The 27,090-nt window shown below is 38.9% G+C and overlaps 1 protein-coding gene across 4 annotated transcripts in view; it reads right to left on the reverse strand.

Annotated features, from left to right (window-relative positions):
• Positions 1 to 3,773: 3,773 nt before the first annotated feature.
• The window catches only part of ATP9A (ATPase phospholipid transporting 9A (putative)), a 101,363-nt gene continuing 78,046 nt past the window's right edge, over positions 3,774 to 27,090 (reverse strand). For 3 of the 4 annotated variants that reach the window (XM_058176266.1, XM_058176265.1, XM_058176264.1), the window contains 7 exons: positions 24,926 to 24,990; positions 21,356 to 21,511; positions 19,655 to 19,719; positions 16,052 to 16,160; positions 15,886 to 15,943; positions 10,818 to 11,021; positions 3,774 to 8,719 (listed from right to left, as the gene is read on the reverse strand). In XM_058176266.1, coding sequence (XP_058032249.1) covers positions 8,583 to 8,719; positions 10,818 to 11,021; positions 15,886 to 15,943; positions 16,052 to 16,160; positions 19,655 to 19,719; positions 21,356 to 21,511; positions 24,926 to 24,990 — 794 coding nt within the window. In that variant the 3' untranslated portion in view covers positions 3,774 to 8,582. Of the gene's footprint in view, positions 8,720 to 10,817; positions 11,022 to 12,498; positions 13,555 to 15,885; positions 15,944 to 16,051; positions 16,161 to 19,654; positions 19,720 to 21,355; positions 21,512 to 24,925; positions 24,991 to 27,090 lie in introns of those variants that run through there. The other variant, XM_058176267.1, reaches the window with a different exon arrangement.

The raw sequence follows: 27,090 nt of genomic DNA on the forward strand, positions 1-27,090 counted from the left end.
AAAAATAGAACCACTCCTGAATATAACAGAACTAATTTTATTGACTAATGACTAATACAACAGATATGACTTTAATAACTAACCCTTTGAATGAACGAGATTCATTATAAAGAGTAGCAAAACCAAAATAAATTTATTTTTATTTTTATTTTTTATTTGCATTTATATCCCGCCCTTCTCCGAAGACTCAGGGCAGCTTACACTATGTTAAGCAAATGCTTAAATGCTTATCTATTGCTCTGATTGCCAAGTTTTAGTACTTGTAAAAATCCTTTTATGACTGCAGAGACTAATGAACTCTCTTGCCCAGTTTAAAACATTTTTATCAGGTATCCTAAGGGTAGATCCCTTTTTCCATCACATACCTAGGTTTTGAGAGCCAGTTTTGTATACAGTTGCTTAGCAACCACTCAAAGCTACGGTGCTCCCCCCCACCAAAGCTCTTTACAACCCAGCTCTGATAACTATACCAAGCTACTTATACTTACAGTTTATTTTTTCTTCAAATGGTTCCTGGTAGGGTGTATGTCTTTCTTCACATTTTTTACTAGCGCCTTGTGAAGGAGATGACATTGAGAAGTAGGCTACATTCACATATTGAGCTAAAACAGGTATGTTTTCACATGTAATATGATGCAAGACATATTAGAATAGATCAGTGGTGAAATCCAATTTTTTTTACTACTGGTTCTATGGGCATGGCTTGGTAGGCGTGATTGGTAGGTGTGGCTTGGTAGGCGTGGCTTGGTAGGCGTGGCAGGGCAAGGATACTGTAAAATCTCCATTCCCACCCCACTCCTGGGGGAAGGATATTGCAAAATTTCCATTCCCACCCCACTCTGGGGGGCCAGCCAGAGGTGGTATTTGCCAGTTCTCCAAACTACTCAAAATTTCCTCTATCGGTTCTCTGAACTGCTCAAAATTTCTGCTACCGGTCCTCCAGAAAGTGTCAGAACCTGCTGGATTTCACCTCTGGTATAGATCTTGACCTCAGCAACTTTAAGAGGGGTGTACAACTTCAACTCGCAGAATTCCCAGTGTTCTTTGGGAACAGGTTTTCCCAGTTTGATGGAAGTGTTTCATTTTTGTTAACAGAGATCTTTACACTACAGATAGTCATTGATTTATGCCCACAAATGGAACTAGAATTTCCACTGCTAAGCAAGGCAGTTTTTAAGTGAATTGTGCCCAATTTTATGACCTCGCCTGCCATAACTGTTAAGTGAATCGCTGCAGTTTTAAGTGAAACGCATGCTAGTTAATCAAATCCAGCTTTCCCCCCACTGACTTTGGTTTTTGGAAGCTGGCTAAGATGCTGCAACTGTGGCAAATATAAACTGGTAGCCAAATACCCAAATTTTTATCACAGGACCATGGGGATGCTGCAATGGTTGTTAAGGATGAAGACTGGTTGGAAGTAACTTTTTCAGTGCTGCTGTAACTTTAGAGCAGTCACTAAACAATTGGTTTTAGGTTGAGGATTGCCTATTCTGAAAAAAAAAAATTAAATTTGGAAAAACACATCTGTGCTAGATCCAAAACATTGTAGCAGCCCTTGAACTAAATATAGCTGCATTTATAATTTTGACTGAAGGACAGTTAGGTACTCTGGGACTAACTGGTTCTAGAAAACATACATTTGAAAAGATTCCCATAATACTCAGGTTCCACCTAGTGGGCAAATTGTGCAAACTTTGCATTCTAGAGAAATTTAGGAAGTAAGCAGCATGCTAACGGTAAAACCAATCAACACCTATATGGAAATGATAATGGATGGCTCTGGAACCTAATTCCAACTCAATTGTTTTTCTTTTTTGTAATTGCTGCTGTCTACAGGGTTCCATTATCTTCGATCATGACCTTTATACTTACAACTGTTTTCATTCCTTTTAAACAGAAAACTATGGGTTGAAGACTTTAGTTTTAGAATATTTGTTTTTAGAAAGGTGTTTCACATGTTTTGGTTTTAAAAGTGCATCTGTGCATAGATTCAATGCAGACTCTATAATGAGAATGTTTGTATTTTATTTCACATGAAATATTCTTCCTCACATTATTGTGTGCCAGCCTGCATGTCTGTCTTTTTCTTTCTTTCTTTCTTTCTTTCTTTCTTTCTTTCTTTTTCTTTCTTTCTTTCTTTCTTTCCTTTCTTTCTTTCTTTCTTTCTTTCCTTCCTTCCTTTCTTTCCTTTCTTTCTTGCTTTTCTTTCTTTTTCTCTCTCCCTCCCTCCCCCGCTGTGTGATGCATAAACATGAATACAGCTGAGAGTGCGTTGGGATTGTTTTCATGTGGAGAGAGGTATTATCCAAGCTAAGGTTTCTCACTGTTCACTTTTTTCTTTCTAATTCAATTCTGCAGATTCTCTCTTTCCTATGAATTAAAATTTAGTATTAGTCTTCCTTCTTTCCCAAGAAACAGACTTGACACATGTAGGTATGCCTTGAGCAAGTGACCTCTATTGCCATGTTGACATCACATTATCAACCTATTTCGAAGGCTTCATATCATCATCATAAAATGATGATAAGCAATTTGGTTAGTGGCTAAATGCTTAGGCTTTGGTATTTAAAATGATGCAAAAGGAGTTAAATAATTGTACACGATGATGGTGCTAGTTAAAAATTGATGAAGAATATATCAATTGTTCCTTTGCCATTTTAAAGTCAAGTGTCTTTCACATCAAACTTGACTCCTGATGATTTCCTATTGTTTTGTTGGCAACAAGTTGTTATTATATCCTAGTCTTATTTACAGCCCCAGTAATTCCTGATTGTCCCTCATCCAGGTATTAACTAGATCTGATCTTGCTTAGTTTTCCCAAATTCAGACATTGGCTTGATTAGCTACTGTACACCTGCTACACTTGAGTTTGTTTTCTGGTGAGAGCCAGTTTGCTGTAGTAATTAAGGCAATGGGATAGAAACCAGGAAATTGTGAGGTCTAGTCTCACCTTAGGCACAAAGGCAGCCACTTTCTCCCAACCCTAGGAAGGAAGCAATGGAAAGCCACTTCTGAAAAACCTTACCAAGAAAACTGCAAGGATTTGTCCAGGTAGTCTTGAGAATGGGATACAATTGGAGATTTTTTTCCCCACTATATAGGTTGATATTTTTAAATTCTTTTAAAATGCATTTCTAAAGCAACTGTGTGGAATAATTTCAATTTTAAAAATGATTTCATACAAATTTTAAAATAGGTTGAAAATTCCCAATAAAACATGGCAGGTGCCTAGGGGACTACAAAGTGGAAGAATTAGATAGTTTTCAGTTCAATTACTGAGCTTCGTTCAACTCTTCTCTTGGGACACATTTCCCTAAGAAACCTAACTAGTTTCTGCCTGATTAAAGCTTACCTTTTGAGCCTCTTCCAGCCTTATTATTAGGTGCCTATTGTTATTTTATCCATCCCACATGTGCACTTATCTAATACCTGTTGTAAATCTTTTAACAGGAGATTCTTCTTCATGACTATAATCAACCAATGTGATATTTATGGAGAGTCTCAGTCATCCAGGTCATGGTTATCCCAAAGATGCTTTTTCCAAGAGGCAACTGGATTTTCTGATTTTTCTTTGAAGATGTTTCACTTCCCATCCAAGAAGCTTCTTCAGCTGAAAACTTTGAAGAAAAACCAGAAAATCCCAGTTGCCTCTTGAAAAAACACCTTTGGGACAACTAGTGTGATGGTTGTGCTAAATTCATGATCACTTCTGAATGCAGCAACAGAAACAGGTATAAAGAAGTCTCAAGATTTGACCAACACAATATCAATTCACAATGCCAAATAGCTATGAAGTTCCATAAAATTTATTGTTAACTTGTTTTCAGCCATTCCCTTTTTAAAAGTTCTTACACATCTGCAACATGGAACTGCACATGACAATTACTCAATTTGCATGTATATTTCTCTTTGATCAAGAATATGCACATCTCAGTTGACAAGAGGACAAGTACAAAACATTAGCATCACAAATAATTTGACATGGGGATTCATACCTCCAACACAGGAGAGAGGGAAAGAATTTTCTGCTCTACATTTGAAAAGCTTAGAAATACATATTTAATTAGGTGATGGCAACCAACCTGATCACAATTAACCGAAAGTTTTGGAATACTCTCAAACACAAGTTTAAATGTTCCAAGGAAAATGAAACACAATCCACCCTTGGACTGTTCCATTTTAAATGCTCAGGCATGAGTTTTAATCCAACCCTAATCCTCAGTCTTAGTTTTCTGTACCTAATTAGGATATGCCGGATGTGTTACTTTTGCTGTATTTTGATCTTTGGAGGCTTATTTAATACCCTTACTAATCTGCTCCAGAAATGGAATTGTTGGGCAGACAATTTCCTCCCCTTGGATTTACATTAGTAAGTCATTATTGGCTTTAATATCGAATATATAGGTGATCCTCGTTTAATAACTACAAATGGGAACAACTCAGTTGTTAAGTGAAGCAGTTGCTAAGTGTAACTGCTACTGTGGGTATAAGATCTTATTTACTTCAGTATAAGATCTTACTACTTTTCTTTATGCTTTACAGACCTGTGAAAATCGTAAATGTGAGGATTGGTTGTAAAGTTACTTTTCCATCATCATAATTGTGAAATTATGAGGACCACCTGTGTAAGGATAAATGAGGACCACCTGTGTAAGGATCTACCTGTGGGATATTTCCTTATTGTATTACTCATGCATGATATGCAGGTTGCACAGTAGAAGTATAAAAATTATTGACTGGGAGACTCTATGTGGCATTCCCATCTGTGGTCGCAAGCCCAACCCAGGATTTTTGGTATTTTATTTACTTTTTGGAACAGGGAAAAAGTTTAAAGGAATTTTAATTTTTATATTTTGGAGCATGGTCCTTGTCACATTGCATAAAGCACTGTGTGGCCCTCAGGCGGAGGTTATGTATCTGAGTCATTTGGCGCTAGAGAGGATGGCATCATTTGTCAAGAGGACAAAGCAAATAGAAAAAGGCAGTCCCCACAAAGGCCCAAATGAAAAAATGACCCACAGATAAAAAATCAGAGAACATTTCTGTCTTCATGTCATCCCATAGTCTTCTAACCAGGGCTAGCCTGAAAAAAAACATGATCTGAAAGCATTGCCTTAGCATCAGCAAGTGACAAGTAAATTTCCTAAGGAGGAAAATGATGTAGTCCCGGGAGGGTGAATCTATGGATCCTCAACTCACGAACAAATTATCGCACCTGGCAATAGCAATCGCTGTTAAACTTACATGCCATTCCATAATGCTTTATAGCTGTCTCAAGCGGTTTAGGAATAAGCATATTGCCCCCAACAATCTGGGTCCTCATATTACTGACCTCAAAAGGTTTGGAGGCTGAATCAACCTTAAGCCCCATCAGGATTGAATTCCAGACTGCGGGCAGAGTTAGCCTGCAATACTGCATTCTAACCACTGCAGCACCAGGACAACCTATGCAATGGCCATGCCACCTGGGTCTACTGAAAACTACAATTCAACCATATCTGAAGGGAGAACAGTTTACTCAACCTAATGCATTCCATCATGGGTTTATCACCAATTGTTCTGAATCAACATATATAGCCACATAGTCTTATTCCCAATGTGAAATCAACACTGTTACAGAACATGTGCAGTTATCAAAATGTCCCAGTGTTTAAACAGTTATAGTAGAAGTTTTGCTTCCTTGTTATCTTTATTTCTATTGTTGGAGGTCCTTTGTGCAGTGGGGATACCTAACCATCCAATGGATAATGGCTGATGCCACTCAGAATTAACCTCATAATTCATTACACCAACTTTCCCCAATTCTTTGTTCTCCAGAGATGCCAAACTCCAACTCTCACTATTCCAAGTTGATTAGATTTCCTACAGAAATGAAAGGTAGCTAATTGGGGGAAATTGTTCTCCACAAGCATCAAAGTTTTTTATATATATAAAAATAAAAGTTACTGTAAGGAAATGGTTACAGAAGGTAAAAGAAATGCAAGCTTTATATCCTTTCCCCAAATATATCCATGTATTCCAGCAGGTAAAAAAAATAAAAGACAGAGAAGCTATCTCATATGTATTAATCAATTAACCAGCTATTTGCACTGCAATGTCTTTCATTATAAAGCATTAGGATAGCATTCTACTCTTGGATCCTTCAGTCATATAAAGGAAAATGTCCTTTACAGCCCAGTCTAATGCATATAGTATTTTTACACACAAATTTAAAGAGTCACTCCCAAGTGTACCCAGAATTTCAACTCTAATTTATCTGGGAATACACTGAAGATTTAGAAGTGAAAAAGAGCAGAGTATAGCAGGAAAGTGAGAAATTATTAATGGATGATGATGAGAAAGCAGAAAGTCTTAATTCCTATTTTGTGCCTGTCATCTGGGTTAGATGATATTGCTATTGGACTCAAGGACCATGCTTAATACGGGCTCATTTCAGCTTGAGGGAAAGTTTCAAGTAGCGTGCTATCACAACACCCTGTGCTCTTCAATATTTTTATCAGCTAATACTCTTCAAGAACGAAATAAGCTTCAAAATATCTAATCAGGTTTAAGCAATGAGCTGGTGTGAGGAGGATGGATTTAATACAGATTTAAATTCTGCATTTTGATGGGGATCGTATAGGATGGGGAAGACATGACTAGACAGCAGTGAATGTGATAAGATCTGTATGTACTTATTGACCAGAAATTAAACATGAGATAACCATGTGATGCAGCTGCTACAAAGGCAAATCTTATCTTGGGGTGCATTAACTTATATACACAGTCTAGATCATGACAGCATTTTTTTCCATTCTACTTTACCTGGCCATATGCCACTTGAAATACTCTGTCCAATATGAAGCACCAGAGTTCAAAAGTTTTGCTCAAGTACAACATTTTAGCTGAGTGTAATATTCTAAATCACATTTCTTTCCACCTTAAATCTAAACTCCGAGTGCCCCAGTGTTCAAGTTTTAGTGCAATGAGAATTTTTCCTTTGTTACAGGATAGTGAAGAAAATGGAAAGGAAGATGAGGGGTCCTTGGTGCTCTCTGAGCTGGATTGTTTTCTTGCAGACATTTCATTACCCAAACTAGGTAACATCATCAGTGCTAATAAGGAGTAGGGTTTGCTCTCATTTTTATTCTAGTGGCTTTCCCGGCCAATGTTGGTAGGAGTGCTTTTACCACTTTTTCTTGTTCAAAGTGAGGACACAACTGCACATTTATAACCACCACTAACTACTCGGGGAAAAGTCTAATGAAACCTGCATTCTGGGAGAAAATAATGTAATGTGAATTGGGGAATGTGCACAGGAGAATTAGCATTAAAATATTTATTTTTAATAGGGGAGTCTTAATAAATATCCAAAAAGGCAGTGGTAAGGGGATTTATACCTGGACAGAACAGATCAAGCCATACAGGTAACACCTCCCTCAAGTTTTGTGCATCAAATCCGAATCTCAGAGTTCCATTGGCCAGAAAAATGATGCTGCATCCAGGCAGTGTACAAAGCCTCTTCCGAGATGACCATGTGACTAAAGGTCTGTTTTTTCGTGAAGTAGCTTCAGAGCTGTGCTTTGCACAAATGTTTCATCAATAACTCCTAAGGCCTTGCCCATCCCTAATTTCTGATCCTTTTTCTTACCTGTCAATTATCCCATTCCCTATATTCTCTTTGGTTCTGGCAGCCTTGTTTTAGCTGTTTTGCAGAAGACCTCGGAAATGAGAGCTGGAGGTTGCAGAGGGAAAGGTGGTAAATTGTAGGGTGAAACCTAAGCTTCTGACTGTTCTTCTTTTCCTGGAAATGATCTTCCACTCTTACCTTCGTCTTAATAAATGGGAGTTTGTCCTTGTAGAACCAGGATATGGGGTTACAATTTTCTTCTCCTTACCCAAAAAAACTTTTCAATAATTCTCTCTTTAGGAAAAAGACACATTCCCTTTAGAAAACCACCGCAACATGTTTTAACTGGAAAGACTCGTCTGTGAATTCCTTTTCTGCAGAAAATTCAAGAAAATCGTAGCCAATAGAAACCAGGAATTCTGATTTGCGTTGGACCACATCAAAGAGGTCAGCCTGGCATGGGGTATGTACAGTGGCCTGTTAACTACACTGTTGCGTTGCTCAGTTGAAAGCATTTCCCAAGGCACAGAAAATGTTCACAATGAGAACCTGAACTCAAAAGATAAGTAGCAATAAAAATGAGGAAATTAAATAAGTTGACACCCCCCCCGAAAAAGGAAAATACATTTTGAAAAAAAATCCGTCATCTCAACAGCTTACTCAGCACTTTCCAGGTAAGCGGACACATCCCAGGCAGAAAGTTTTTTTTTCTTCCCAGTTACATGCATTTGTTTTCAGTTTGATAAATATAAAGTGACAAAACTGAATCGCTGATATAAGTTCTCTCCGCTTTGTTTGACTGTGAGGGTTTTTTTTGTTTGTGTGTGCGTTTTAACTGAATTATTCAGTCTTCCAGTACTGTTCCCCAGCCAGTGCAGATTGCTTATCCAACTGTCAGACATCGTTCGATGATGAATACACATTTATTGAGTCTGTAAGCACTGTGCAAAGAAGAAAAGCGAGTCCTTGACTCCTATGAGGTTAGTTTTGAATAACTTGGGGGAGAAAACCTTCGTCTCAGGTACTTTAGGACATAGAGAGGAAGACAGCTGACTAAGGTGATCACAGTCACCTTCCATAAGAACGATAAAGTTGTTATGAAGTAAACATCTGCAAGAAAGAACATATTTCTCTGTCACTTGCTGTAACTAAAAAAGGACGTGTTTTTCACGGCTAATTTTGTTCGCTTTTAATAAAAATACAGATTTAAGAATCCAATTGCAGTCTATCTATTTCAGTAGCAACTATAATAGAATTATGAACTCTGAATCAGAAATGTTAACAGGAAACTGTTAATGATACCAGTTCTGTTGCTTAGCACGACTCCTGCTGTTTCGTGGCAATCCTATAGCAATGAGTTTTAATTTTACCTTTGGGGCCTATTTGTCTTCCTATTCCCAGCCTGCTGAATTCAGAGGGGGGAAAAAAGTAAGCATAGCAGTTCACATGGTTCCAACAGGCCTCGTATTAATCCTCAATGAAGGCTACTGCCAGTTCTGAGCTACAAAAATCCAGATTAGGATTAGATGGCAGAAAAAAAAGGAGGACAGAAAAGAAAAATTAAAGGAAAGAAAAATAAAGTAAAGAAAAATAAGCAAAGTAAAATGAGCAAAGCAAAGTCTCTTTGCTGCTTTTTAGCAGCTTGCTGGATTTTTATAGCACAGTTCTGATAGCCCTGTGTCAATGTTAGTTGAATTCTGCCAGCAAACTTTACATTAAAAGGTAAAGTTTTCCCTATCCATTCATGTCCAACTCTACGGGCCAGAGCTCACCTCTGTTTCTTAGCCTGAAGGAATCAGCATAGTCTGAAGACTTTTCCATTGTTATGACTATATGCCAAGGCACATGGAACACTGCTACCTTCCCACTGAAGTGATACCTATTTATCTATTCACATTTGCCTGCTTTCGAACTGCTAGGTGGGCAGGAGATAGCGTAAGTAATGGGAACTCACCCCATCACATGGTGGTCGGGTCTTGAACCTGGCTGTCAGCTTTCCAGTTGAGAAGCTCAGCATTTTTAACTGCTGAGTCACTGCCCTTCCTCACCCTCCCCATTCCCCTCTTCCTTCCTCCCCAAGTGGCAATTCTGGGGGAAGATGTGATGATTGGAAAGATCTTAATCATTTCCCATAGCTTTTTTTTTGCACAGGATTATTTCATAAAATATTTTCTTGATAAATAATTTCTGGACATTTTAAAAGGTAGAACAGGTGAAACTGCATGTATAGGATGGGGAAGACATGACTAGGCAGCAGTGAATGTGATAAGATCTTTATGTACTTATTGACCAGAAATTAGTAGAACAGGTGAAACTGATTTTAAATTATAACTGTAAAATAAACATCTGACTTTTTAAAATAAAAGAGAGTTATATTTTGAAGTACAAACTTGTACATGAAACTTGGCATCCAGTGGGATGTTTTGGGCTGCAGAATATTTTTTTTTAATAAACCTGTTTGTCAAGTTTTGCACAGAAGTGGAGGATAAAAATAGAAATTTGGGAAATTTAACTTAAAATTGGGCATTCACAGTTTCGCATTTGGGACCATTCCAACCATCAATCAATCAAGGACACCATATTGTCTCGCTGTAAATTCAAGACTGCTTTGGAAAGGAGCTGTAATGTTCTAAATGTTCTTTCTCTACTATCAAACCCTTCAATTACCTGATTTGTTCCATTTTCACTACATGACCCGACTAACAAGAGATGGAAAATAAGCCCCTAGTAAACACATATTACTTGATAGAAAGAGTATCAATTAGGGAAACTGTGGGGGATAGTTGAGTGATTTCCCATCTCTGTAATTTCAGCACAGCTGTGAAGCTTTTATTTTCTAGAAGGCTTCTCAATCCAGCTTTTATAACCGCCTCCCCCTCCAATTTCTAGTCCCTGAGCAAGTAGCCTAAGCACACACTGGTTTGAAAGCAAGATCTGCCTCTTATTGTTAATACTGATCTTCCATTCATGAGAGATAATCTTTCCTGATGTTTATATTATATAAAGCTTGATCAAAAACCATTTCAGTTCTTTGGGCCCCTTGCAAAATAACTCATACCTAACTGCCTATACTTTACTAGTTCAATAAAAATGCAACAGATAAAATTATCATCAATTTCCAGCTTCATTATTTAGCAGAAGATTGATGTTCTTTCATTTTGCAAATAATTGTGGAACTTCGAAGGAAGACAACACAAAAGATAGTTACCAATAAATTCATGTAAGAAGACCAGTGAGGCAATGTAGCATGACAGACTGAGTAATTCTGCCACTATCATGAGCCAGTGCCATGTCTGGATGGTCAGTGCCACCATCAGCAGTTCAGTGAGGATCAAGGATGTGAAGGAAATTGCCACAATGTGGACGAATTCAGACTCAAAAAGCAGAAGTGCACCATACATAATTATACTGCCTGAAATGAGAGGAAATGAAAGGAGTTACAGCATCAACCAAAATGACAATTGTTGTCAACTATCTAAAAATGTACATGGTTGAATGGAAAGTAATGTCTCCAAATGATCCTTGAGCTGAACTATATTGATATAATCCAAAGCTTGGAAAATTGCACAGTTCAGACACACAAAAAGTTGGGGGTTTTTTTGTGACAGTACAATGCTAGGACTTGTACCTCATGAGCTGCCAATGAAGCAGTTGTGAAATTGGATCTCATCATTTTACCTTATCCATCCTATAACCCAGACTTGACATTGGGCAACCTCCATATTTTTGTCAAATTGAAGGAATATCTTTGCGGGCATTTGTTGGACAAGGCATTTGTTGATGAGGTGTAAAGGACTACCAACCCCTGACTCAAGAGACAAACTGGAGTTCTTTTGTGAAAGCTTTCAGAAGTTTGTTCATCATTGGCAGAAGTGTTTAGTGAATAGTTATGGAGTATAAAATTATATACTTCCTATTCAACCTCTATACAATTTATTTATTATTATTACACTTATTACCCTTCCTGTTGGGCCCAAAACTAAGAATGACAAGCGATTCTTCCAAATGAGTTTTTTTTTATTAGCTCACATCTACAGACAACATTTTGCTAAACTGAACACTTTACTATCTTTATCTACAATATACTCTGTGAACTACAAGAGAGGAGCTATTTTCATCTTCTTTCTTGAATTATTGTCTGCAGCTCCATAACTGTCTGGTTTGGCTCTGCAACCAAACAAGACAAACACAGACTACAATGGATAATTAGAACTGCAGAAAAAACAATTGCTACCAACTTGCTTTCCATTGAGGACCTGTATACTGCACGAATCAAAGAGGGCTGTGAAAATATCTACAGATCCCTCATATCCTGGACATAAATTGTTTCAACTTCTACCCTCAAAAAGACGCTATAGGGCACTGCACACCAGAACAACTAGACACAAGAACAGTTTCTCCAGAATGCCATCACTCTGCTTAACAATTCCCACAACGCTGTCAAAAAATTTACTAAGACTGTATTACTATTATTCTTCTGTTCTTTACTAGTACCTGTCTCTTCCCACTTATTACTATAACCATGCTGCTTGTTTCTTTCAATTTATATTGTTTTTATTTGTTTCCTAGAACGATTTGATAGCTTATTAGTAACCTTGACTATCACCAAGTGTTGTATCTTTTTATTCTTGATGAATGTATTTTATTCTCCTTATGTATACTGAGAGCATATACACCTAAGATAAATTCTTTGTGTGTCCAATCACACTAGGCCAATAAAAGATTATTCTATTCTATTCTATTCTATTCTATTCTATTCTATTCTATTCTATTCTATTCTATTCTATTCTATTCTATTCATTTCTCTTACAAATCTCTATACTGAGTTGCCATTTACTCCTCTGGAATGTACCCCCTCTCTCCTGTGAATCTACCTCATGATAAGAGTCTGTAATTGCCATAGACAAACCCCCCCCCCCATGATGGGGAGGGCCAAATTATAATTTTTATCTAAAACTTGCAGAATTGTATCTTGTTGTTTTGAATTGATACTTTGATCAATTCAGGAGAAACTGGCTTCCACAGTTCTGATATTAAACACAACCCCATAAAATAGAGTTCCAATAGTCCCTGCAGTGTATTTTTTCCCAACCTGGCCTATTCTGGATGGCTAATTACTAAAATAGTTTCCTAAAGAGAAATGATTTGTGTGTATGGAGAGATCTTATTTTTATCTAGTGAATCTATTTATTCATGATTCATTCTATGTTTGCAAATAAGTCTGCAAAACAATGAAGCCTATCCTGCAAAAATGTTTACTAGCCTGTTTGGCAAAGAAATGCTTTTAAAAAAACTCTGTTTCTCTTGTAAAATCCTTATTGGAACAAGTTGCACAAGAGAATTGGTGGGTTCTCCATCATTAGAAGTGCTGAAACTGAGGCAAAACATACATTTCTCAAGGATGTTCTAAGTTGAAATCCCAAACAGAATTGGGAGCTGGAATTGGTGGTGGCCATGTTTTATTAGTAGCTGGTATAGGAACATGAAAATGTAAATAGGTAATAAGCATTAGGAAGAGTAAGAAACAAGAAACCAGTTTATCACACACAGAGGAAGAAAGAATGGGAAAAAAAGACTACCGGATTTGAATCCAAGGAAAATATGCTTTCAGGAATCAGTGCTTTCTCATATCTGTGTGCATGACTGTTGTTTTCTTCCAACAGTAATCCCTTCTACTTCAATCAGTGCTGCTTCAAAGCAAGGGCATTAGACTCTATGGCCTAAAAACCTCTTTCCAAATCTATGATTCTGTCAGCTGCATTATGCAGAAAAGACCAGGAAATCAACTTCCTCAAATGGTTAATATCATTTTTATTGAGATTGGTTATAAAATCACAGAATCTTGCAAGTCTGATTGTGCTGTGCCTCTTCCTCCTTCTTAGTAGTTCACTGAATGAGGGAAGCATCTGCCTGAACCACTTCTGAATGCTATCTCTTGCTCTAGACTGAGAAAAAAATGTTTCAGTTCCTTTTGCTGATCCAGGTCATCTTTCCTATGTTCTACGCCTTTTCTCATGAAAGAAATGGAAACATTCCTTCCTATCCCAACTTCACATGATATCATTCTTAATTTTATGCACATCTGTAGTATAGATGAAACTTTCTATCTTAAGGCTCAGAGGGACTTGGAATTGATTCTTAGCTATAATCCAAAGCAGGGGTCTCCAACGTTGGCAACTTTAAGCCTGGCGGACTTCAACTCCCAGAAAGCCCCAGCCAGAAAAGCTGGCTGGGGCATTCTGGGAGTTGAAATCCTCCAAGCTCAAAGTTATCAAGGTTGGAGACCCCTGATCCAAAGCATACATAAGCAACTAGATCCATTAAATTCAGCAGGAACTTACATTCACTGACACACAGACAAACACATACACAAGATAGCTGAGCATGTAAGGAGATAAGGTGGGAAGACAAGAGTGACTTTACATTCTGCTTCTGGCTGATCAGAGAATGGCTTCACAGCATCCTAGAGATTCAGCTGCAGACATAAGTCATGACCTCAGCATGAGTAATCTACGCTGATGAGTAATCCGCAGCCTAATTTGAAAAGCAATTTGACCAGTGACTCAAGATTAAGCCATAAAATACAGATTCAGAGAATAACCTTTCCACCATCTGGGAAGAGCTCAGTTTGGGGCCATTCTTGGGCGAAAGCTACTAGCCAAATTGCATGGTGTGATCCATCAAGGGGGTGAAGTCATTCAACCCACAGAACGTAATAGGAGAAGAGTCCTGGCTTAGAAATCTTTCCCACGATGTCTCACTTCTTCTGACTGACCAGAAGCTGTGTGTCCAAATGAAGGCTTTCATATTGTTTCCAGTATTGATACAGCCCTTGAAAATAATTTCTGTTGGAACGTTCTCTCACACATCTCTATTTCCATCCCAACATGTTTGTTTTTCTGATTTTGCTTCTCTAAAGTATCAAAGGCGAGACAAGTGGTTGCCCTAGTGAAGGAGAAGATATACTTGAAAACGAGCGGACAATGGGTCGCAATATTTTGCTATGCATTCAGAGTACAAGGGCAGAATCTCCATCTTGCTTCCTGAGTCTAAGCCATTACTATGGTATCTTGTAGCCAGAAAACTTATTTCAAAATGAAGTCATTTCAATTTCTTCACTGAATTCAGTAATTTCTTGGGTTCTAGGCCATGTCATTCCTTTTTCTTCTGGTGATCAGCAGAAATGCCATTGATAAAAGGCAAATCCCCAGAAGGTACAGCTTCAAGAATGATGCTTCGTGTTCAATATGAATAGTAAGCAGGTAGCAAAGCTCTAGGAACTACAGCTTTGGGCTACTTGAAGCACTGTGAAGCTTCAGTACTTAGTAGAAAAATGGAGGAAGGACTTATACGACTGGAGCACGTAAGCTGGATGAAACGGATTGGAGGAACCTGAAACAAATGACAATGATCCGTCCATGGAACATGTGGGAGAAGAGATTGCAATGGTCTTCATCAGAACCACTTTAACATATCAGCACTTTCAAGGTGGAAATGTAGCAACAGAACCAAGAATTCTACTACTGATGACAGCTTCATGGGTTCATCTCTGCTGCATCTAGTTCAGGGGTGAAATCCAGCAAGTTCTGACAGGTTCTGGAGAACCGGTAGCAGAAATTTTGAGTGGTTTGGGGAACCTGCAAAAACCATCTCTGGCTGGCCACAGAATGGGGTGGGAATGGAGATTTTGCAGTATCCTTCCCCTGAAGTGGAGTGGGAATGGAGATTTTGCAGTAACCTTCCCCTGCCACTCCCACCAAGCCACACCATGACCACCAAGCCATGCCCATAGAACTGGTAGTAAAAAAATTTGGATTTCACCACTGATCTAATTCCATCAGAATTATAGAAAAGGGAATCACAGTTCTGCCAATGGTAGGCCTCAGATGACATAGACCAATTTCCTATGAAACTGTTGATCCTTCCTCTGTCTGTGTTCACACTGACACCAGAGATAAATCTGCTCTTGCTCTGCATATCTCTGGCTTACCTCCAGGCCACTAGTTTTATCTGCCATTCAACAGGCTTTCTGGTGAGAAGGAAAGCAAGACTGCAGCCAAAGTCTGAAGAAATACGATCACTCAGCAGAAGCTAAAGAGAACTCCTGGTGGTCGATGCAGAGCTCTCCAAAATTTGCCAGCTCTCTTTATAACTAGTGAAACTTAAAAAATATGGCTGAATTTCTTTTTTGACAGAGAATTATACGAAGCCAAATTTGGAGAACAATTTATTTCAAATTTTCAGAAACACCCTGATGAATAAAGGAAACCTCTTACCTTGATAGATACTTATTAAAACCCAGATCAAAAATGTCTTATAAGATAACGGCCTTCCCTAAAAATGAAAGGGCAGAAAAATGAAAATGAAATCTGTCTCATATTTGTTAACCTCAAAGTAACATGTAGAAATTTGAAAGGCATACAAATGAAAGAAACTTCGAACCTTCAGGAGATCTTTGTAGAGCTCTGGATACAACATAGCCACTACTGCTTTGACATCTTTATCCAGCACTAGAGAGAATACTGGAAACATGGTGTAGAGGGTAGAATATCTAAAAGCAGGAACACAAGAAATGCCAGCTGAAGTTTACAGTCTACCATTTTAGTGTTCTGGGAAAATCCTCTCTTCATTTACAAAAAGATATAGACAAAAAGCAACGACAATGATTTCATTTTCAAAATTTATCTGTGCCAGAGATTGTAATTTTTTATACTCATTGGCAGGGGCCTCATTTAACACTTTTGCAGAGGACTAAGGAGTAATGATGCAAAGGAAGAAGACAGAATGGGTAATACAAGGGTAAAACCCATTTTTTCTCCACCCTGGGTTTATTTTAGAAGGCTTACTGCTTTCTTTCTTTTTTTCCTTCCTTCTTTCTGTCTTTCTTTCTTTCCTTCCTTCCTTCCTTCCTTTTTTCCTTTCTTTCTTTCCCTTCCTTCCTTCCCTCCTTCTTTCCTTTCCTTTCCTTTCCTTTCCTTTCCTTTCCTTTCCTTTCCTTTCCCTCTCCCTCCCTCCCTCCCTCCCTTCTTTTCCAAAAACATTCATTAAAATTTCATTGCGTCACAGCTTTTGATAATTATTCACTATAATGGAGGGTTATGTAGCATGTCAATTGTAAAGTCATTCCTGAACAAAAAAAAAATGCTTTAAGGCAGGGGTGAAATGTAAAATTTGTTACTACTTGTTCTGTGGGTATGACTTGGTGGTGGGGGTAATGTGACTGGGTGGGCGTGGCCAACTTTTTTTTTTTTACTTTTAAAAGCATTTTTTCAATAACCTCTTTGGCCGAAAAAAGCTTTTAAACGCCTCTGATGATCCCAGCTGAGCCACGCGATCATCAGAGGCTTTTTTTTTACTTTTAAAAGCATTTCTTCAGCCAAAAAAAAAAAGCTTTTAAAAGTAAAAAAAAAGAACCTCTGATGATCGCGCGGCTCAGCTGGGCATGCGGGGGAAGGGGGGCAGGGTTTTTTGCTACTGGTTCTCCGAACCACCCGCCGCCATTGCTACCAGATCGGGTGATTCGGTCCGAACTGGCAGAATTTCACCCCTGCTTTAAAGCAACAGTTTTTACATATATCCATACAATATAATAGCAACTAGCTAAATAACAGGGACGCGGGGGCTCAGGGGCTAGGACGTTGAGCTTGTTGATCGAAAGGTTGGCAGCTCAGTGGTTCGAATCCCTAGTGCTGCCGTGTAACGGGGTGAGCTCCTGTTACTTGTCCCAGCTTCTGCCAACCTAGCAGTTTTGAAAGCACGTAAAAATGCAAGTAGAAAAAATAGGGACCATCTTTGGTGGGAAGGTAACAGTGTTCTGTGCACCTTTGGCATTGAGTCATGCTGGCCACATGACCACGGAGACATCTTCTGACAGCGCTGGCTCCTCGGCTTTGAAACAGAGATGAGCACCGCCCCCTAGAGTCAGCAACGACGAGCATGTATGTGCGAGGGGAACCTTTACCTTTACCTTTTAGCTAAATAACACCAGAATGGGAATGGAAGTGAATAGATGCCAAGAAAAAATTGGTAGGCATCGAATTGAGAACCCAGATTGTAGATGATATGGAGCATCCTAAGGTAGCAGGAAACTGGGTCAGGGAGCATCTTCACCAGTGAGTTTGATAATATCTTACAATATGAGTTTTGTCCATCTTCTTTCTTTCTTTCTTTCTTTCTTTCTTTCTTTCTTTCTTTCTTTCTTCCTTCCTTCCTTCCTTTCTCTTCTCTCCCTCCCTCCGGATTTGTATTACAACTGCTATGTTTCCTATTTCAAAATAGTGGGCAACCGTAAATGCAATAGAATTGCTGATGCTCATACTTTAGATATAAAATCCATGGTAAACCTGTGCTGTCTCAGTAGGGGTCATCTGGGTTCAGAAACTGGGTTGGGTCTGACTAGCCTGTGAATGGCAGATGCCCAAAGAATTGAGGACTGTAGGCTAGAAGGCTGGTAAAGAAAAATCTTAGAAGTCATTGGGAAGTCATTTCTGTAGTGTTACTACAAAAACTATATGGATGAATTTCTATGGCAACCAGAAATCAAGGTTAACTCTAAAGTGTTGAAAGTATGTAAGTGTTTTACTATTAATCCTGCAAAATAACCCTGAATATTGTCTAAGGAGATTCTTGGTCCTCCAGGTCATGATTCTCCCAAAGGTGCTTTTTAAAGAAGCAACTGGATTGTCTGGTTTTTCTTTGAAGACATTTTGCTTCTCATCCAAGAAGCTTCTTCAGCTCTGACTGGATTGTGGGGAATGGAAGGACTTATATTCCTTTCAGACAGCTGGTCATTTGCATTCTTTTAGAGAGACGTTGAGGCCTCTTGGAGGTTTGCCTGTGTCCTCAGGGTCACCTGAGAAGTGCAAATGGGTGTGGAGCTTCTTGGAACTACTGAAAGGGCTCCACACCCATTTGCACTACTCAGGTGATCCTGAGGACACAGATAAATCTCCAAGTGGCCTCTAAAAGAATGCAAATGACCAGCTGTCTGCAAGGAGTATAAATCCTTGTCAGAGATGAAGAAGCTTCTTGGATGAGAAGCGAAACATCTTCAAAGAAAAAGCAAGGAAGTCCAGGTGCCTCTTGAAAAAACATCTTTGGGACAACCTTAAAATATTAAAATTTGAAGAGATGAAAGACTACAGGTCTTAAGAAGCTATTTTATACAATCAGTGTCTTAATTCAATGAGGTGGGAGTGCTCTGCAGACTCTGCAGCTTGTGTTACCGGATACTTTGAATTGGAAAAGATCAATTCCTGGGACTGTCTGAGTACAAATTAGATACTCTACTACTCAGCTACTAACTTTCCCCCATTGTTAATGTCTAAGCGCTGCTTGACCTCTAAAATAAACAGTTATAAAGACAGACGTAATAAGTCTTATGCACTGCATAAATGTGGTGACCAGATATGCAAAAAAAAAAAAAAAATTGCACATGTACACATCAAGAATTGGAACTGCTTGCATTTTCTTGGCCAGATTATATTTTGAACCAAACCTCAAAGTATGCTGCTGAAATGGTCCAAAGATCCAGGACTTAATTTTATCCCAAACGCAACGGGACTCAGCCTCAAACCTTCCCTATGCTGCTGGGCTTTCACCCAAAAAAACGGTGATGTGGGGCAATGGCATTCATTTTATTTTCTTTCTGCAAAAGAGTCATATTATAAAAACATGGCTGCATGGTTTTGTTTACTTTTAAAAAAAATATATCTGCGCCCTGCTTTTTGTTTTCAGAAAAGACACCTCCCTTTTCCCCTCTCCCCTCCAACATGTTATACCATTGCTCCTGGGATACAAAAGTTGCTTTAACAGCTAAAATTGGTCCTAATGGGATCCATGTGCTTTTTAATGGTTGCTGGATTAAAGTTGCTTTCTTCAAAGTGTCCTGCTTCATTCCGATAAGAGCAGTAGAGGCAGGAAGGAAGGAGCGCGACATTTTAGCCTGTGCTACTCATCGCCATGACCGTTTTCAAACTCAGGAAGGCTTCAAACAAATCTCATTATACATTTTAACGATACCACAGGGAAGGGTTTGGCTCTTACCCAATGATGAGGAAGCCTTGATAGAGCGGAACAGAAGCAAAGTAAAACACCGATGAGAAAACTGCCTATGGAATAAAAGGCAAGGAATTATTAGGCTTCAAAGCAAAAAGAACATAAGAGTCAGTGACAACTATCTCTTCAGCTTTCTCTTAACGGAAAGAGTTGGTGCTCCCTCATTTGTCAACTAGCGAAGATTAACACTCAGGACTCAGGAATGAGAAGAGACCAGAGGTGGCTTCACCCAGAAAATTTCGAAATTTCGAAATTTAGAAAAGGAGACATTGCTGTTCATGGTAAATTAAATCGTAGTGAAAGAGATTTTTTTTAAAAAAAAAATGTATTCCAAAAGATATGATGCCTATTCAATAATTCAAAAATTTTTTGAAGGTCAGTATACAATCAAGACCAGAGATATTTCTGCTAGGGCTGATGGATAAAAATTTGGGAAAACTGCATGGTATTCTATTCCTATATATGATAACGACAGTAAGACTTTTATATTCCCAATAGTGGGAAGAGTTGACATTATCTACAATGCAAGAATGGTTGGCAAAGTTGATGGTGTTGGCTAAGATATTGAAACTGAGGGTCTCATTAGAGAAAAAACATTGGATAACTTTCATGCTAATTGGAAGTCCCTTGTGGACTTTTTGCACAAACAGAAAAAATGAAATGATATATTTGGGGACTATTAATATTCATAGATTATAAAAAATAGATGTGAATTACTTTTTATTTATATCTTCTGTAAAAGATGTCTGAAATTATTCTTTCTCTCTTTTTTTGCTTCTTTCTATATTTTTTCTTTTCTATCCTTTTTCATTAGTTCTTATTAGTTCTTATCTTTTTACTTTAAAATTTAACAAAATTATCATATTAAAAAAGGATTATAAGCAATGCAGAGTGTACATATGCAAGATATAAAATGAAAAGCTACATGATCCCAAATCAGTGTAACTCACTGACAAAGTACTATCTGCTTCCACACATGGAAGAAAAACCCTATCAGTTGAATGTGAGAAAGTAGGAATTTACAGATCAAACAGAAGCAATGCTCAAGTCTTGTTTAATTGATTTCTCCTACTGTATTTTCTTTGCCATTTGGACAGAGCAAAGTAAAAATCCTATGTGGACTTTTTTTTTTTTAACTTTCACACCCTGATCCTGTCTGGAGTCAAATGACCAGAGGACACTAAAGACAGTAAAGCAACGGTTCTCAACCTGTGGGTCGGGACCCCATTGGGGGTCAAATGACAATTTGCCAGGGGTCACTTAAGACCATCGGAAATATGGGAAGTATAATTACGAGTCGAAGAATTGCGCTCCAATGGTTGACTCCACAAGCCAGCTGCAGGCTCTTCAAACGCTAGCCGAATTCGGCTTCAGGCGTGATGAATTAAAAAAGAGAGAAATCTTTGCTCTGATGTCTCCCTCTCAAGCCAGCTGCAATCACTCCCAATCGCTAGCCTAATCTGGCTTCAGGCGCGATAAACTTAATAGGGGAGGAGTCTCCGCTTTAATGCCTCCGTCCTCAAGGCAATCACAAGCAGTTCAGATCGCTAGCCAATACGGCTTCAGGCACAATAAATTCAAAATGAAAATAATTTTACGGTTGGGGTCGCCACATCGTGGGGAATTGTATTAAAGGGGTCGCAGCACTATAAAGGTTGAGAACCACTGCAGTAAAGTAACATCACTGACCTGCATGGTACTGATGCACAGACTTCTGTGGATCACAAACTGGCTGAGAGCAGCAGATCTTTTGTAGCTGTTTCTTCCATGCACCATCAGTAACCGTCCCAGATGCTTAAACTGAGTGATGGAGAAATCTGCTGCAAGTGAGGCTTGTTTTCCTTCCTAGGAATACCGTGAAACAAAAATATCAAGACCCTCCATCATTACAGCACCCAGATTTCTCCTGCCACAAAAGCAAGGCATTGTTCTAGTTGTATTCAGAAGCTTGTTCTTCTTAGATCAGCACGTAAGGTCATTTGAATCAGGCATCTGATCGCGGTGAACATGGTACGTGCCTTTTGCACAGCTCCCTCACCTTTAAAACCGAGAAGTGAGGAGCTCCAAAGAACGAGGATTTTTTTTTACCAGTGTCTGGTTGATTTATAGTGCTATTATATGCAGATTATTCAGAGGTAAACCCATCTTGTTTAGTAGAGTTTACTGCCGTGTAATCCGCAGAATGTAGCCTTAGGCATTTACAAAATCATTTTCAGTTTTCTACTTGTGTTTTCCAGAAAATAAGACACTGTCTTACATTTTTTCCCCACCAAAAAAGGCACCAGGTCTTATTTTCAGGGGGGATGTTGTCAACTGACTCAACTCACCCTCCGGCTTCCTTTTTGCTGTCAGAAGCCTTCAGGAATTTCTTCTGTGGATGGCAAGGCTTTCTTAAAGGCATCTGCAGTCGATAACAGAGCTCCAGATCGATCCAGAGCTCTGTTATCTGCTGCCGAGGTCTTCAAGAAAGCCTTGTTGGCATTGCTAGTTGTAGAAGAAATGGGCGGCAAGGCATGTGTAGGGATGTGCGAGGCCTGGCTGAAACTGTCTGAAAGTAAGTAGTAGGGCAGTTCCAACCCCCATCTCCACCCTAGCTTAATTTTTACCTATGCATCCTGGAGTGGGCGGGGTCTTAATTAGGGCTTATTTTGGGGGTAGGGCTTAATATTGGGCACACATGTAAAAATCAAGCTAGGACTTATTTTTTGGGGGTAGGTCGTATTTTCAGGGAAACATGGTACTTCTATTTATTATTATTTATTTATAACACATTTTCTCTTTTTCTTTGCAGGTAGTCTTTGACTTATGACCACAATTGGGACCAGAATTTCTGTTGCTAAGCAAGATGGCTGTTAGGTGAATTATGCCTGATTTTCACAATCTTTTTTGTCATGGTCCTTAAGTGAATCACTGCAGTTGAAGTAAATCAAATGGACATTAAGTGAATCCAGTTTGATATTATGACCCATGTGATGCCATCACAGCTCTCACTGCATGTTAAGGATGCCATGACTATCTCAAAATCATTTCTTAATACTTTTGGATAAGATGGAAAATAATGCCTCGGTTAGGAATAAAATCAGACCAGATGTTGTGACCCAGGCCCAAGTAGGTAGTAGGAAACTCAGTCAGTGAAAAAACAAACTTTATTTGAACAGCTGACAATTACTTCATTCCCAGCGTAGTTCAACTAAATTAAAGCAAATTCCTCCCAACACAAATTCCTCAGTCCTATTGCAAATCTTGGTCCAATTAGGCAAACTGCCAAAGGCCTTTCTTGGCAAACGTTCAGAGATACAAAAATAAATGCAAGAAGACGAAGCTACCAATGTTGTTTTCTGGCAAAGCCCAAACGCTGTTGCTGGTCTGTTTTAAGCCTAATGGGAGGGGCCAATCATATCTTGGACCTACTCTTGAGTTGTCCTTTTTGCTTGAGCTGCTATATAATAATAACAGAGTTGGAAGGGACCTTGGAGGTCTTCTAGTCCAACCCCCTGCCCAGGCAGGAAACCCTACACCATTTCAGACAAATGGTTATCCAACATTTTCTTAAAAATTTCCAGTGTTGGAGCATTTACAACTTCTGCAGACAAGTTGTTCCACTGATTAATTGTTCTAACTGTCAGGAAATTTCTCCTTAGTTCTAAGTTGCATCTCTCCTTGATTAGTTTCCACCCATTGCTTCTTGTTCTACCCTCAGGTGCTTTGGAGAATAGTTTGACTCCCTCTTCTTTGTGGCAACCCCTGAGATATTGGAACACTGCTATCATGTCTCCCCTTCTTTTCATTAAACTAGGCATACCGAGTTCTTGCAACTGTTCTTCATACGTTTTAGCCTCCAGTCCCCTAACCATCTTTGTTGCTCTTCTCTGCACTCTTTCTAGAGTCTCAACATCTTTTTTACATCGTGGCGACCAAAACTGAATGCAATATTCCAAGTGTGGCCTTGCCAAGGCATTATAAAGTGGTATTAACACTTCACGTGATCTTGATTCTATCCCTCTGTTTATGCAGCCCAGAACTGTGTTGGCTTTTTTGGCAGCTGCTGCACACTGCTGGCTCATATCTAAATGGTTGTCCACTAGGACTCCAAGATCCCTCTCACAGTTACTACTATTGAGCAAGGTACCACATATACGGTACCTGTGCATTTTGTTTTTTTGGCATAAATGTAGAACCTTACTTTTTTCACTGTTGAATTTCATTTTGTTAGATAGGGCCCAATGTTCTAGTCTGTCAAGATCTTTCTGTATCTTGAGCCTATCTTCTGGAGTGTTGGTTATTCTTGCCAGCTTGATGTCATCTGAAAATTTGATGAGTTCCCCATCTATCCCCTCGTCCAAGTCATTGATGAAGATGTTGAAGAGTATTGGGCCTAAAACAGAGCCTTGGGGTACTCCACTGCATACTTCCCTCCATGTGAATGTAGTTCCGTTGAGCACTACACGTTGAGTGTGGTTGGTCAGCCAGTTACAAATCCATCTGGTTGTGGTGCTATCTAACCCACATTTTTCTACTTTATAGTAGTAGGTTATGGTCTACTTTATCAAATGCTTTACTGAAGTCCGAGTAAATTATATCGACAGCATTCCTCTGGTCCACTAATTTTGTCACTTTGTCAAAGAATGCAATAAGATTAGTCTTATTGCTCCTGCCTTCTGGCAGCTCTTCTCATGCGTGCATTAGAAACAGGCTCCTCCTGTTCCTCTGCCTCACTACTATCAGGCTCTGGAGGCTCTGGAGTCCATCCCTCACTCCCCGATGGCCCTGGCTCCACCTCAGCCTCATCACTTTCTGACTCCGTTGCCAGCTCTGCAGGCTGCTGGCGGACCACAACACCAGAAAGGTGCAGGATGACAGTTAAATCAAAAGGATATGTCTTAAATTGGGGCTAAAAGCCTAAAAGTTTGACACCCACCAAAACTGTGAGTGGGACCACATCACATCTGTGGGCTCAGGAAAAAAAGATATATTTTTTTTTACTTTTCCACTGCATCAAGTCTATTTTAAGGATTATATTTACATTTTTATGGTTTTCTCATATCAAAATGGAAATAAGCATCTAGTCAAAGGAGGAAGGGTTTTTGATGAATAAAGAAACGATTTGTCCAGAGAACTTCCAAGGTTGTGTTCCATAAATCAGGTGATACTCTGATTGTGAGATTATGTCTATCCATTGAACTAAATCATGTCCCTCTCTCCTGAAACCCCTATCATTAGGACTGTAGCATTGAAACTAAACATCATGCTTTGACTTACCTTTCCTTCAACACCAACACCACAGTCTGCCTCCTGAATCATACTGACATCATTTCCCCCGTCACCTATAACACACAAGATCAAGGAAATTCAGGAAGATTTGGAGTGGCTTAGAATGCTAGCGATCAAATAGGATCTGTAGCTATTCTAAAGTATGTTTCCATTTTAAAGGACTTATCAAGGTAAAAAGAAAACAGAAGCCATGATGAGAAACATGGAGAATTATAAATGGAAAACTGTTCCAGAGTCAACATTGTAAATCTATGTGAGTGAGACAGCTGTAAAATAAGAGCTCTGTTTGGAACCACTCCTGGTATTAAAACCAACACTTTCAATCTAATTGGGCATAAAGTACACTCTGTTGCTGCAAAGGGACAGTTCCAACATGGGAATGCTTCCAGGATTATTGTAGTACTTTTGTATAACTTTAGAGGCAAGCCCAAGTGATGGGCATAGAGTCAAACTGGGCATATGGACATTTAAGGTTTACCTGGATGCATCTAGTGAATGAAACAACTCATTACCACAAGCTAATGAATTTCAACTAGCAGGTGAAATTTAAAACACACACACACATACACACACACACACCCTCAGAGAGACAAAGAAACACAAAATTTCCCTCATGGATGAGGTGGAGACATCTGAAACACATCTGGCTGAAGTCTACAAGTTATCTGGAAGCCACACAGGGCAAATGGTGGAAGCACTGAATCATAAGAACATCCCATTTTTGCCGTTTTCTTTATGGTTGAAAGCCAGTTCCAGTTCCCCTTGCTAGCCAAGCTTGGATCTGCCTAGGTTTTACTTGGTCTGCTACAGCTAACCATAAAGAGACAAATCATTTTAGCTGTAGAATTCCTAGCTGGCAATGACGTCCTTTTGAATGGTTACAATAATGGATTCCAGAGCTTCATTATACACATAACATAAAATGAAAAGAACAGCAGGATGGATATTCTAATATCACTAGCAGTTTAGCATTTCTTTGGACAATTATTTCAGATCATTCAATATAAGCTGCACTGTCTCTCTTCACGTTTTAACTATGCTATGGTTTTTTCCAGTATCATGAGGTGTGAAGTAAGCAAGCGGAATAACTAAATAAAAGAGCAGAACACAATTCACAGTGCCTGTTTTCAAGAAAAGCAGAGATAATAAAACATGGTGGCTAAAATTCAAACCCACAAAGTCTGGGGGAAAGAGCTAGAGCTGCAGTTATAGAAAATGCAAAAATAAAAAATAAAAAAATCCACTATTTGATAGCCAGTGAAGTTGGAACTGCAATTTTCAAATGAAAATCCTCTTAAGAAAACTTTGCATGTCTATAATAAGGGATTGAATTTAAAATGTGGTTTTCTTTCATTAAGAATAAATTATTCCTTAGGAAGAACTGAACCTTTTATCTTGTCTGGAATCTATCTAAATTTAAATCCATGGAAATAAAGATAAAGGTAAAGGTTTCCCTTGCACATATGTGTTAGTCTTTCCTGACTCTAGGGGGCGGTGCTCATCTCCATTTCAAAGCCAAAGAACCAGCGCTGTCTGAAGATGTCTCCGTGGTCTTGTGGCTGGCATGACTAAATGCCAAAGGTGTACGGAACGCTGTTACCTTCCCGCCAAAGGTGATCCCTGTTTTTCTATTTGCATTTTTTACGTGCTTTCGAACTGCTAGGTTGGCAAAAGCTGGGACAAGTAACAGGAGTTACCCCGTTATGCAGCACTAGGGATTCGAACCGCTGAACTGCTGACCTTTCAATCGATAAACTCAGCATCTTAGCCACTGAGCCACCAAGTTCCTTAGCTCCATGAAAATAAACAGCATAAATATGGCTAATAATAGCGTTGAATTTATGCCCCTCAAACACTCAATATGGGATGAAGAAGAGTTATCTCATCTCTCTGAGAACCGGAACTCTGGAGATTTAGGACAATGATAGTACTTTGCTGCAAGAGTGGCAAGGCTATTTAATCCAAGTACTCTAATCTTCAAATTACAATTGAAGACTAGAGTAATAATTATTCAAAGTTACAATGGTACTAAAAAAAGTGTTTTACAACTGGTCCTTGCACTTATGACTGTTTTGATTGTGGTCATGTGATTAAAATTCAAGCCCTTCACAATTTACAATGGTTACAGAGTCCTGGGGTCATGTGATCATAAT

Source organism: Ahaetulla prasina, chromosome 3 (genome assembly GCF_028640845.1).
Source record: "Ahaetulla prasina isolate Xishuangbanna chromosome 3, ASM2864084v1, whole genome shotgun sequence".
Lineage (NCBI taxonomy): Eukaryota > Metazoa > Chordata > Lepidosauria > Squamata > Colubridae > Ahaetulla > Ahaetulla prasina.